A 14406-nucleotide genomic window follows, 5' to 3' on the forward strand; every position below is an offset into this window, starting at 1 on the left:
ATCAAATCACACGATTGAACCAAATTATCTAAACCTAATGATTTTATAATTTTTACTTGGACTCTTATCCACTATCGGATCCATTACAGCATTGAAATCTCCAGCCACCACTAAATTAGAAGCAGCCAGTGGTAATAGTAATTTTTGTATAATTTTAAAAAACTCCATTTGATTCGAATTTGGAGCGTACAAATTAAACAAATCAAGGGTATTATTTCCCATGCTCATTTTGACATGTACCCACTTTCCCAAAGGATCTGCAGCAACCATTTGAAAATTTGCTAAACATTTCTTACTTATTAATATAGCAACTCCCGCCTTTTTCCCATTTGCTGGAGCAAAAAAACATTTTGAAATCCACCCTCCTTCCAGCTTCTTAGATTCATTAAATGATAAGTGTGTCTCTTGGATAAAATATACATCAAAATTTTGTTTCTTAAGGAAATCTAACATTTTCTTTTTCTTGATCATATAATTGAGGCCATTTACATTCAATGAAAAAAACTTAATCATCATTCAACTAAATATCTATTCCAATAATAATATACCTTTTTAATTATTGTAAAATGACTAGACACCCATGTTTTTATAATTTCCAATAGTAAATACTATAAATACCCATCCCCATTCTTCCCCAAATTCATCATTAAACATATTATTAATAACCCCCCATCCCTATTCCTCCCAATCCCTCCCTCCAAATGAAAAAATACCCATCCCCTTTCTTCCCCAAATTCATCATTAAACATATTATTAATAACCCCCCCATCCCTATCCCACCCAATCCCTCCCTCCAAATGGAAAAACTTGTAACGCACATAGGATATGTAACCCCTACACTCCCCCCAGGCAACATTAAAAACAGTTCATCTAATATAATATCAAAAATAAGTTCATCTCATAATATCATCATACCTAAAACTCAATTCATGTAATTAAAATGTTAAATAATCTTAATATAAATTAAATTCATATACCTATACAACAGGATGCTGGGCATCATAAAGAGGGGCATAACAACCAGGACGCGGGAAGTCATCATGCCATTGTATCGAGCGATGGTGCGTCCACATCTGGAATACTGCATTCAATATTGGTCGCCGTACCTCAAGAAGGACAGGGCAGTACTTGAGAGAGTCCAAAGGAGAGCAACGAAACTGGTAAGAGGGCTTGATCACTGCCCATACGCCAAGAGGTTGGATAGGCTGGGGCTCTTCTCTCTGGAAAAAAGGAGGCTCAGGGGAGATATGATGGAGACCTTCAAGATCATGAGGGGCATAGAGAGGGTGGATAGGGACAGATTCTTCAGGCTGAAGGGGACAACAGGTACGAGGGGGCATTCGGAGAAACTGAAGGGAGATAGGTTCAAAACAAATGCAAGGAAGTTTTTTTCACACAAAGGGTCGTGGACACTTGGAATGCGCTATCGGAGGAAGTGATCAGGCAGAGTACGGTACAAGTATTCAAACAGGGATTGGACGGATTCCTGAGGGATAAAGGGATCGTGGGATACTGAGAGAGGTGCTGGGATGTAACACAGGTATAGAAAGCTAACCAGGTAATAAGTATAGAAACCCAACCAGGTCGTGCATGTGCAAGACCGGAGGGTTAGGACTTCGATGGGAAGATAGGACTCAATGGGAAACCAAGGTGGCAAGGGGGCCCCTTCTGGTGATTCAGACAGGTCGTGATCTGTTTGGGCCGCCGCGGGAGCGGACTGCTGGGCAGGATGGACCTATGGTCTGACCCGGCGGAGGCACTGCTTATGTTCTTATTCCACACAAGCTGCAAGACTAGACAACCAAATCTCCAACCTTCTGATGACCACCATAGACTATAAGACATTCAGAAAAGAAATAAAAACCACACTTTTCAAGAAATTCCTAAAACAGAAATAACAACACGACCACCAAAAGCCCTCAAGATCTTCATATTACCTCTCTAGCTATTCTCTACAATTCATATAATTCTGTAACTCTGTAATTCTGATATCCATTGTAATTCTATCCTTAAATTCATATAATTCTGTAATTCTGTAACTCTGTAATTCTGTTATCCATTGTAATTCTATCCTTAAATTCATATAATTCTGTAATTCTGTAACTCTGTAATTCTGTTATCCATTGTAATTCCGTCCTTAAACTAACCTTTTGTAATCCGCCTTGAACCGCAAGGTAATGGCGGAATAGAAATCCCTAATGTAATGTAATGTAATGTAATGTAATGTAATATTACCAATTAAATTAGTAAATCTCATTCCATCCACATAAATCTTATACAAGTAAAAGATCATACTTAAATTACTTAAGTTCATAACCATATTCATTTAATTTCATTATATCTATTATCCCCTTTAAAAAAATATCTAATCATATTCTGAAAACCTATTCATTACCAAATAAATATACAATTATGACACCCACTTATCAACCTATCATGACACTTGTTCAAAATATAATATACTAACAGGATCAAATAAATAAAATCATTCCTATAGTCTCTTTGCAAAGCAAAATTCCTTCTTAGATGTATCCAAACTCATTAATATCTTTGTAAAACAGTCAATCCTCTTCACTTCTTCTTTCTTCATTCCTGGAAACATTTTATATAGACATTGGTTCTGCATTTGCAAGGAAATTTTTCAGTTTTTCTGGATCATCAAAATAAAGTGTTTTGTTTCCAGAGGAAATTCTCATTCTTGCAGGGTAATATAAACCGTACTTGTACCCTTTTTCCTTAAGCTGAGCTCTGAGTTGGAGAAACTGCTGCCTTACAGCCACAGTACCTTTTTCAAAGTCCGGCAAGAATATAAGCTTTGAGCCCTTATAGTTTAAATTCCTATCCGCTTTTGCCAAGCTTAATATTTCCATCGCTTGACTAAACCTCAATAACTTAAAGATCAGAGGTCTAGGCTTAGAGTTACCAGCGGACCGTTGGAAAGGAATCCTGTGGGCACGTTCGATCTTTAATGGGAACTTTGTATTTAACTGAAGTAGTTTTGGAAGTAAATTTTCCAGGAACTGTCTCGGGTTCCCCCCTTCCAAATTTTCTCCCAATCCAATAATTTTAATGTTCTTTCTCCTGCCACGATTTTCGTAGTCCACCAGCTTTTTCTGTAATTCCCTGATGATTTTATTATCCTCCTTGGTTTGTGCTGCAGTCATTTCCATCTGTTCCACTCTGTATTCTAAAACGGTCATTCTCTGATTCACTGCCTCCAACTGCCTGTTTATATTTAATACCTCTTATTTCACTTCTTGAATGCTTTCCGCGTTTTTTTGAATTTGTTTTGAGATTTTTTTCAGTTCATTCATTATGTCTTTTCTCCCAGTTTCCTCTTCGTCCGGAAGTGGGGCTTTAGATGCAGCAGCCAGATCTTGCTTGAGGCACTTTGCCGTACTGGAAGTCGCAAAGGCTGTATCAATTTTCCCCTGGCGTGTACTCACCATCTTAATACAGCACCCTCTCCAGCAGAAACTTAAATTTTTTCGATACAAAGGTATGTTTTGATCATAAACCGCTGCCTGGGGAATGGAGCGACACGATCACACATCCATGTATCGCGCGCGCCAAGCCATGCCCCGAAGTTAAAAACTTTTAACATCAAAATCATCTACCGTATTCCAATTCACCAGCCTTTCAAATCCAAAGTTACCTCTAACTTTTTTAGGATAAGTTTCGAGTCAAGTTACGAAGACCTCTAAAGGCAGCCACTTATTGCTTTCTCCAATAGGAAGATGTCAGAGTCAAATGCAAAATTGAAAATTATTCAGATGAAGAAATCGGTTCGATATAGATTTTTCAAAATTTGTCTCAGTCCATGACTTTGCTAGTAACATTATGGAGGTTTGCCCCCCCTAAAAGATCTAGATATATATTTATAAAACATTTATCTTCCAGGTCTCTGGATAACCTTGAAAATGCTTGTTGGGGACATTATACAGATCAGGAAGGAATCTCCTCACCTTGTAGACAGGACAACAGTTGTGGCAAGGAAGCTGGGATTTCCAGAGATAATAATGCCAGGTAAGTTATTTGTTATTTTACAGCTCAGCTGAGGTATAATTGGCTGGTTTGATTGTTTCTGGATGTGCACAGCTCCATAATTGATAAATTCACTATCAAGTACTGGGTATGAAGGAAACTGATGGAAGACAATTTTATAACTTGGGCCTAGATTCTCTAAAAGTTGTGTTAAAAACCGACAGACCACTGTCGCAGCCATTATAGTAGTGATTTTAAAAAAGCAAGTCATTCTTTTTTTTTTTTCCAATTCTTTATTCATTTTTCATCTTCCATCAAGTACATAATATTACATCAATTGAACTGTACACATCACTTGAAATTTTTTCTATTGTTATCTTAAATACATAAATTATCTCCCTCCCCCACCCACCCTTTTCACAAATATTGCAATCAAAAAAAATAACATACATGTTCTATATTCATAGATATTGATTCAACCTATATTATAACTATATAACACCCCCCTCCCATAATTATAGTTATACTTTCAATGTAAAAAGGCATCTAATCATTACAATAAGTTGTCAATGGCCCCCAAATCTTTTTAAAATTATTATAATTCCCTTTTTGTATGGCAATTATTCTTTCCATTTTGTATATATGGCACAACGAATTCCACCAGAAGGTGTAATTAAGTCTGGTGTAATTTTTCCAATTTCTGGTGATATGTTGAATGGTAAAAGTTTATTATTATTTCATGAAATTTGACTTTTTATTCTCATAGACGTTCCAAATAGGATTGTATATATGATAGGTCTACATGGTTTTCTAATAAACAATTAATTTGAGACCAAATTGATTTCCAAAAGGCCATGATGCAGGGACAAAAGTATAATAAATGATCTGGAGTCCCTACTTCCAGATTACAATGCCAGCATCTATTAGACTTAGAGCTATCCAACTTTTGTAATCTAACTGGGGTCCAAAATGCTCTATGTAACAAAAAGAACCAAGTTTGTCTCATAGATACAGACACTGTACATCTCATTCTCCAAGACCAAATTCGTGGCCGTTGAGATGCAGAAATTTGATGCTTAATCTCAATGCTCCAAATGTCTCTAAGACCAGTCTTTGGTTTTTTATTCATAAATCCAGATATCAATTTATAGCACTGTGCAGCCTGGTGTCCCAAGAAATCCACCTGAAAGCATAAGAATTCCAGACTATACTGATTGTTAAGATTTTTCCATTAAGGGAACCCCTCCTGAATAGCCTGCTTCAGCTGCAACCATTTAAAGTTTTGTGATTTGTATAGACCATATTTATGTTGCAGCTGTGAAAAATCAAGCAGTTTACCATTTAAAATAACATCACCTAAAGTCCGTATACCTGCAATAATCCAATGCTTCCATACGATTTTAAAACCGCCAACTTGAATCTTGGAGTTTAGCCATAAAGATTGATTTGTTGATTTGTGTATTGGGTTTGGACTTAAATTGCTGACATAACACAAAGTTTTCCATGTATCCATCAATATTCTGTTCTCTTTATATTTTCTAGGCATTTTAACACTAAGAACATGAGATAAGTTTATAGGTAACATGAGTCACCATTCCAAATACAACCAATCTGGGATATTTTCCATGAGCTCTGGGAGGACCCAATACATACCCTGGCGTAAAATATAGGTTTGATGATACCTATAAAAGTTTGGAAAATTTACCCCACCCTCCGCAATTGGTTTTTGTAAAGATACTAGGGCAATTCTAGGCATTTTACCCAGCCAAAAAATTTTTGTAAGAATACCATTTAACTTTTTATAAAAGGACCCCTGAAAAAAAAAACTGGTATCATACTCATTTGATAACAAACCACAGGCAATATCATCATTTTAATAGTTTGGACTCTTCCCCACCAAGAAAGATGTAAAGGATTCCATTGCTTACACATTTCTGTTACTTTTTTTAATAAAAATTTTTCATTCTCTTCCATTGTGTCTTCTAGTATGTTTTTTATTCTAATACCTAAATACTTTAATCCATCTTCTTTCCATACAAATGAGAATGAATTAAGCCTTTAGTACAATGCACATTTTGAAAATTTTCCAAATTTCTCTATCAACTCAAGCAAGCATAGAATGGTAATTTCTGGATTCCTCAAATAAAGCAGTATATCATCTGCATATGCTGAAATTTTATATTCCCAATCTGTACGAGGAATACCTTGTATCCCCTTTGCTTGTTGAATGGCTAATAATAAGGGTTCTAATACAATATCAAAAAGCAAAGGAGATAAGGGACAGCCTTGTCTAACCCCCTCTGCAAATTAAAACGCTCTGATAAATTATTATTAATGTATAATCTTGCAGCATAAGAACATAAGAATTGCCACTGCTGAGTCAGACCAGTGGTCCATCATGCCCAGCAGTCCGCTCATGTGGGGGCCCTCTGGTCCATGACCAGCACCCTAACTGAGACTAGCCCCACCAGTGCACATTCCTGTTCAGCAGAAACTTGTCTAACTTTGTCTTGAATCCTTGGAGGGTGTTTTCCCCTATAACAGCCTCTGAAAGAGCGTTCCAGCTTTCTACCACTCTTTGGGTGAAGAAGAACTTCCTTACTTTTGGACGGAATCTATCCCCTTTCAACTTTAGAGAGTGCCCTCTTGTTCTCCCTACCTTGGAGAGGGTGAACAACCTGTCCTTATCTACTAAGTCTATCTTTCGATCATGTCCCCTCTCAATCTCCTCTGTTCGAGGGAGAAGAGGCCCAGTTTCTCTAATCTTTCGCTGTATGGCAGCTCCTCCAGCCCCTTAACCATCTTAGTCACTCTTCTCTAGACCATTTCGAGTAGTTCCGTGTCCTTCTTCATGTACGGAGACCAGTGCTGGACGCAGTACTCCAGGTAAGGGCGTACCATGGCCCGGTACAGCGGCATGATAACCTTCTCTAATCTGTTTGTGATCCCCTTCTTTATCATTCCTAGCATTCTGTTTGCCCTATACAACGTCTGAATCATTTGTATAAATCCTGAATCTATACCAAACCAATCTAATGCCTGATACATGAAAGTCCATTCAACTTGATCAAAGGCTTTCTCCGCATCCAAAGAGACAGAGAAAGCCGGATCATTCATGGCTTTTGTCAAATTTAACATATGAAAAGCCAATCTAGTATTGTTAGAAGAATGTCTCTTAGCAACAAATCCTGTTTGGTGCATATCAATAATAAAAGGGAGAGCCTTAGCCAATCGTAAAGCCAATATCTTAAGTTTTCCATCAACATTGATTAACGAGATAGGCCTGTAGTTTGAAACCAAAGTGGGATCTTTGTTTGGCTTTGGCAAAACGATTGTTAATGATTCTGCCATAGTACTTTTAATACAACCTCTAGTCAGTTGAAATTGATATAAATTTAATAAATATGGCAATAGGGTTCTTTGAAATGATTTATAAAACTCTACTGTGAAACCATCACCACCTGGAGCGGATCCACCTCTAAGAGATTTCAATGCTGTTTCTAATTCTTTTAGTGATATAGGCTCCTCTAAACTTCTTTTTATATGTTCAGGAACCTTCGGTCCAATAATTAGATTCAAAAATTCTAAAGTATCTTTTTCCCTATCTCCATAAGGCTCAGAAGAATATAGGTCTTTATTTAAAAATTGACTTAAAATATTTTCAATTTTAGTATGCATCTCTTCATTTTCATCTTTTATTGCAATAATTTTTGTTCTTCTTTTCTTTGCTTTAAGATAATTTGCCAATAATCTTCCCGCCTTATTTGAGTTTCCATAACACTGAGTTTGTTGGGAAAACAAATCTTTCCTTACGAATTTAGAATTAGAAGATATCTCATTATATTTGCCTTTTGCTTTTAATAAAGCCTGTAGGATATTTTGCTCTCATTTGTCAACTAATTTTTTTCCAAATGTTTAATCTCTTTTTCCAAATTATAAAATTGTTTTTTAAGTTGTTTTCTAATATATACCGAATATGAAATAATATTACCTCTCATGGTAGCCTTAAATGCATCCCATAACGTTTCTATGTTAATATCTTCTGAAGCATTAAGTTGAAAGAATTCAATCATTTTTTATTTAAATTCTTCAAGGAAATTTGAATCCGCAATCAAAGTATTATCAAATCTTGGGGGGCGTGGCTTCGCAGCGTACTGGGATGGTCGGGTGAATGATTAGCTCTGCGGAGAAAGGCTAATTATATTAATATAAGTGAATTGAAAGGAAACAGCTTTTGGATTTGCATCCTCAACTAAGATCATTAGGTGCTAGGTATGGTTTAATATACCCGGCAACTATGAGAGTGACCTATGACAATAAAACTTTTAATTTTGAAGATGCAGTAAAACTGAAGGAGTTTCTGGAGCAGTATGAACTGCCTATTGTCTCTTAAGGGTACTTCCTGGTAACTGTATTTTTTTTTTAATTTTTATTATTGTTTTTGTTCATTTACTTATTTCAGTACTTTTAAATAATAATAATAATAATAACAGCTTATATACCGCAATACCGTGAAGTTCTATGCGGTTTACAAAGATTACGCAAAGGTACAAATTGATTGACTTTAAGAGGGGAGGAAGAAAGAGGGTTAATAGGACAGGAAATCCATTTTTGAGGAAAGAATGATCAATAGAACAAGTGAATCGCTATAGAGGGGAGAGAGAAGAGAGGATCAGTTGTCTAGATACTTTAGGAACAGGTGTGTTTTCAGACTTTCCTAATTCCTCATAAGTAGTGGGCGAAAGCAATTGTTCTAGGTCTTTACCCTATGATGGTGCTTGGTACGAGAGAAGATGTTCATGGTGTTTTTTCAGTTTACAATCTCTCACGGGGGGGAACGAAGTTGGAATGTGAGCTTCTCTTGTGTCTGTTGGCTGAGGAGGAAAAGGTCAGTTATATATTGTGGCGTTGCCGGTGCTCATGTATGGATTTGGCTCCGGTCAATGCTCACGATAGCGCAACTCCGACGTGCTTCCCATAAAAGATGGAAGTCCTGCTGGTCACCGTCCAATATATAAGGACAAAACATTCAAAAACAAGTCAATTCAAAGTTCATTCAAATCCCCTTTTATTGTGGAGATAAGCTTGGAGTAGACTTCAAGTCCCTCTTTTGCCAAACCATAGGTAAACAGGTAAATAAAAGAGAGAAAAAAAAAAACCCGGAGCTGGACACTGATCTGTGACAGCTCTCACCTTCATGCAGGTTATCAAAGTCAATGAAAGCCAACAGTCTTGAATGTGGCTGCCCTTGAAAACAGGCAGTTGCTCAATATTGTACTGCCTCTGTAGCTTTCATATAGTGTGGTGTCCAGGCCCAGCCAAAGGCAGGCTTGGCCCCAACCAACTTAATAGGAGTTGGTGGGGGAGGGGAGTAGCTGAATCCACAACTTTATTTCTGTTTAACAGAATGCCACTAATGGCCCCACAATCCCAACCAGAATGGAAAGTGGATTCTCCCCAAGTATGCACTACTCCCACACACACACACAATATCTCAGAACTCAAAATATAAACTTAAATAATCCAGATCATTTAAGTTCCAAAAAAAAAAAAAACTTTTTTTTTTTTTTTTTTCTTTATGCATCAACACAGCAGTGCAGCACTAATCTCATTCCTTCTTCAGGGAAAACATCATCCGAGATCAAAGCATCAAAGCATCCTAGGCATTCAAACAAACTACACAGCCCTGCCACTTAGCTTTCCTCCATAGGCAAATCTTCAGGCATGCTGGCAGTCTCAAGGCAGTCCATCGGTTCTGACAGTGCTGGCTGGTTGGCAACAGGGTCAATGGCTATATCCAACATCTCAATGTCTGAATAAGACTGAGACTCAGGAGAACAGTCCTGTAGGTCCCCTTCCTGGCTAGCCCAGGGTAAACTGACTGTCTCCTCCTCAGAGCAGCCTCTAAAGCGTTGAGGCGGACACGCCCTGTTCTCTGAGGGGGAGGGGCAGCCTGCATCTTCTGCCTAACTTTCCCAGTATCTTTAATTATCTCCTGCAGCTGAGAGCTAGCAGGGGGAGTAGCATGCTTCAATGGCTGTTCCAGGCTGCTGTCTTCCTGGTGTTCTCCTCCCCAGAAATCAGCCCCATGAGAATTAAAGGGAAATACAGGTTTTTCCTTTTCTCTAGTCACAACCCTATCCCCATGGTTAGCTCTTTGAATGGCTGGGCTAGGTTTAGCAACAGCCATGCCTGGCACAAGCCGAGCTTTAGGGCTAGGATTGTGACAATATTTAGGAGCAAGTCCGTGTAGTGCTTTGAAGCAGAAGCAGGCAAATTTAAACTTTATGCGCGCCTCCATTGGCAGCCAATGCAGCTGCCGGTAGTAGTGTGTCACGTGGTCAAACTTCCTCAGCCCGAAAATCAGTTTGACCGCTGCATTTTGCATCAATTGTAAACGCTGCATGTTCTTTTGGGAAATTGCTAAATAGGCGATGTTACAATAGTCAAGTAGACTCAGTACGTTTGAGGAAATTGAATAAACATAATCAATAATTCTTCAACATGGAGCTGATACAGTTAAAAATTTGAAAGGGCTCAACATTCTGACATGGTCACGTGATCATCTGTATCAGTTGCTTGGAGCAGAGTTGTGTCAGAATGTTAGGAACAAGGAGAAATAAACATTTTCTTTGGAGTTATGTTTAAAAATATAAGAAGCAGTCAGAGGTTATTAAAGTGAATATAAAAATGGATGATTTCTGGGCTGTTCTGAAAATATGGAGAGATCTGACTATCTTGTAATGCAGAACTGTGACTGTGAGGATCGCTTGTATGATACGGCTGGATCCTTGCCTTGATTCTTGCTTTTAGATCTGACCTCTGCTCAACCTAAAGGTTTTTTTCTCTGCATATATTTAATTAAGATCGCTGGATTGCGATTTTAACATTACTGCACCTTGAGGTTGAAATAATTTGATGATAGCTTCAGAAGTTCTGATAAACCGCTGCTTTGTGAATGCCTGGGAAAGTTTATGTTGAATCAATTTTTATTATCAAAGAACACAGAACAGACCAATATGTCAGAACCACAGTAACAGAAGAAAACATCAGAAACAAAATAGGAGATCCAACAATCCCACCCACCCCACCCCCCCTCCCCAAACCCCCTATCTGAAACGAGAAAAATTGAGTGCAGTAGACTTGGACTCAGATAGCCCACTGCCCAAGACAATGAGTAACACCAACACTGAAAGAAAGAAGAAAGAGAGTAAAGAAGAAGAAGAAAGAAAGAGAAAGAGAAGTATACTTGGCGCCCCTCAAGGATGGAAAACAAGCCCAGGTCTCAGAAAAAGTCACAAGGAATTTAGAATGTCACTTCTAGCCCGTGGTGATAATGAAAAAAAGTAAGAATCCCAGATCCGAAGAAAGAGTCGCCTTCGTCGTAAGCTATAAGACGCATCTTTACACTCCAGCAGCAGCAGAGCATGCAAACGATTCCTCCAGTCCCAAAAGGATGGAGAAGGTTCCCCAATCCAAACAGATAGAATTACTTTCTTCCCCAAGACCCCCACCCGTCTCATAAACTGCCGCTGACCCGAATCAGACAAGCGGAAGGCCTCATACTTATCCAGCAAGAGACCAGCGGCAGAAAAAGGTAATGCATTGCCGAAGACGCCCTCCACATAAGTGACAACCTACCGCCAAAAACGTTTGATTTTCACACAAGACCAGAAGGCATGGATAAACGAATGGGGTTGCTGGAGACACTTAGGGCATAAAGGAGAGTCCGTGTAACCCGAATAATATAACTGACTTTTCGTAAAATAGCCCCGATGAAGAACCCTAAACTGACACTCCCGTAGATCTGCATTAACGGAAACTCCCGGGATTCTTGCAATCAAGGAAGGGAGATCTAACGCGTCCCGTGCTATCTCCAGATCCTGGCACCAATGGGCGTGTAGGACAGCGCGGTCAGCCGGACCCAATAATCGATGGAAGTCCTTATAAAGACCCGAAACTGTAAACCCATCTTCCAAGTAGGGATCCAGCAGCGCCGCAAATCTGTCCTCAATAGGAAAAGCCAAAGCGGCTCGGGGGAGGGATCGAACATAATGATGAAGTTGCCGAAACGCAAGAAAGTCGCCCACAGAGAAAACACCCGACCGGACCAGAGCATCCCAGGACAGTAAAGAACCATCTGCCTGGAGAACATGGGTAAGTAACGTGAAGTCCCGGGATGCCAATTTACGAAAACTAGCAGTCTCCATGCCCAGGCTGAATTGCAGATTCCCCTGAATAGGTAAGTATCTAGTAATCGAGGGAGTACCATTCCAGGAGTCCAACACATAAGACCATATAACGCGTAGCGAGTGCAACAACAAACTCCCCCGAAGAGCCGCCGGCAAGGCAGAACGGGGCGTGTGCACCAAAGACAGAATATGCCAAGGTGCAAAAAATTCCTTCTCATAAAATTTTGGAGTAAAATCCTGACGATCCGAAAGCCACTCCCCCAAAAAACGCATCAAACAGGCAGCATTATATAACCGAAAATGTGGTAACCCCAGTCCCCCTCCTCCCCACGCGCCGAGCAGATAACGCAGTGCCACCCGTGGTCGCCGTCCTCCCCAACAGAATCGAGAAAGCATCGATGTAACTTAGTAATATCCCGTTTCAAGAGCCATAAAGGGAGCAGCTGCAAAGTATAAAGCCATTTTGGAAAAAGGACCATATTAAACAAATTGATCCTACCCGACAAGGACAGAGGAAGAGGAGACCAACGAGCAAAACACTCAGCCGAAGAACTGAACAAAGAATCAATGTTAACACGATATAACTCGGACGTACGAGGCGTCAGCAGAATCCCTAAATAACGAAACGAAGAAGAAGCCCATTGAAGGGGAAAGGGTCCAGGCCAAGAGTCCCGCAAAACCGAGGATGTAGCCAACGCCAGAGATTTATCAAGGTTAAGCTTAAAACCCGAATAGTCTCCATATTCTTGAAAAGTGGCCATCAGATTGGAAAGAGACATTGCGGGTTCCGAGATATGGACCAGGAGATCGTCCGCAAATGCCAAAATTTTAAATTCGGAAGAACCAATTCGAATACCCGAAATAGCTCCATTAAGCTGAATATCACGGATCAAAAGGTCTAACGACAGAGCAAAGAGCAATGGGGAAAGGGGGAAAGGGGGCAGCCCTGACGCATGCCACGACATATGGGGAATGAAGGAGAACAAAGTCCATTGGCCCAAACAAAAGCTGTAGGAGAGTGATAAAGCACCCGAATCGCATCCTGAAAAAAGCCCGTAACGCCATACCGAGTTAAAACCTCAAATAAAAAATTCCAAGAGACCCGATCGAAGGCCTTTTCAGCATCGAAGCTGACCAATAGAGAAGAAAGTCGGGTTCTCTCCACGAATTCCAAAGACGCCAATATAGATCTAATGTTTTTCACACTAGTACGCCCCTGCACAAATCCCACCTGAGGGGAAGCAATCAACTCAGGAAGAACACAAGCCAATCGATTAGCCAAAACCTTGGCGAACAGCTTGGCCTCCACATTCAGCAGTGAAATGGGGCGATAAGAAGAAGAGAGGGCTGCATCCTTATGGGGTTTCAATAGCACAACTATTTGAGCCGAAGTGAGAGACTCTGGAAGGGCACCCCCCTGAATGGCTGCTGTGAAGGTATCAGCTAAGACTGGAGCCACCGTAGGAAGTAGGAGTTTATAGAATTCCATCCGGAAACCATCTGGTCCGGGGGCCTTTAACAAGGACCCCTTCTGTATGACGCCTGCCACCTCCTCAGCCGTTATAGGGGCATTAAGTTTAGCTACCGCCCTATCAGACAGGCATGGAAGGGAGAGGCCATCCAAATATGCCGTGCCGTCCATTAAATCAGATTGCTGTGAATAAAGCTTCCTATAATAGTCAAAAAACACTGCATTAATCTCGGCAACCGTCCTGACCAAACCCCCCCCTGCCGATCGAAGTTGCAAGATATGTGTACGTCCCGCCGAACGACGGACCACCTTTGCCAGAAGCGCCCCTCGTTGATTCCCGTGGCGAAAAAATTGGTATCTATAATAAGCGAGCGACTTGACTGTTCTAGCATGCAGCAATTCCTGAAGCTTACACTGGGAAGCTAAGAGCTGGGAACGCAAAGAGGGAGCGTGAGATAGACTATAAAGCCGACGGAGGTTACCAATCCTACGTTCCAACTGTAAAAGCTCCCTATCCCGAGCACGACGTTGATGGCTGGAATATGCCATAATCTCACCGCGGAGGACCGCTTTCGCAGCCTCCCAGAAAAGCGTAGAATCAGCCCGATGGTCAATATTATGAAGTTGATAGTCAGACCATTTTTGAAGCAGGAATTCCTGAAATTTCGAGTCCTGATACAAACGGAGCGGAAATCGCCAACGGAAGGATCCCGGTGGAGAGACATCCAAATGCAAGATTAACAAAAGCATGGCATGATC

The 14406-nt window shown here is 40.1% G+C and overlaps 1 protein-coding gene across 5 annotated transcripts in view; it reads left to right on the forward strand.

Moving 5' to 3' along the window:
* Positions 1 to 14406, forward strand: part of DOCK2 (dedicator of cytokinesis 2) — a 601528-nt gene that overhangs the window by 217936 nt on the left and 369186 nt on the right. For all 5 annotated transcript variants that reach the window (XM_033927247.1, XM_033927252.1, XM_033927251.1 and 2 more), the window contains one exon: positions 3901 to 4026. In XM_033927247.1, coding sequence (XP_033783138.1) covers positions 3901 to 4026 — 126 coding nt within the window. The remainder of the gene's footprint in view (positions 1 to 3900; positions 4027 to 14406) is intronic.

Source organism: Geotrypetes seraphini, chromosome 18 (genome assembly GCF_902459505.1).
Source record: "Geotrypetes seraphini chromosome 18, aGeoSer1.1, whole genome shotgun sequence".
Lineage (NCBI taxonomy): Eukaryota > Metazoa > Chordata > Amphibia > Gymnophiona > Dermophiidae > Geotrypetes > Geotrypetes seraphini.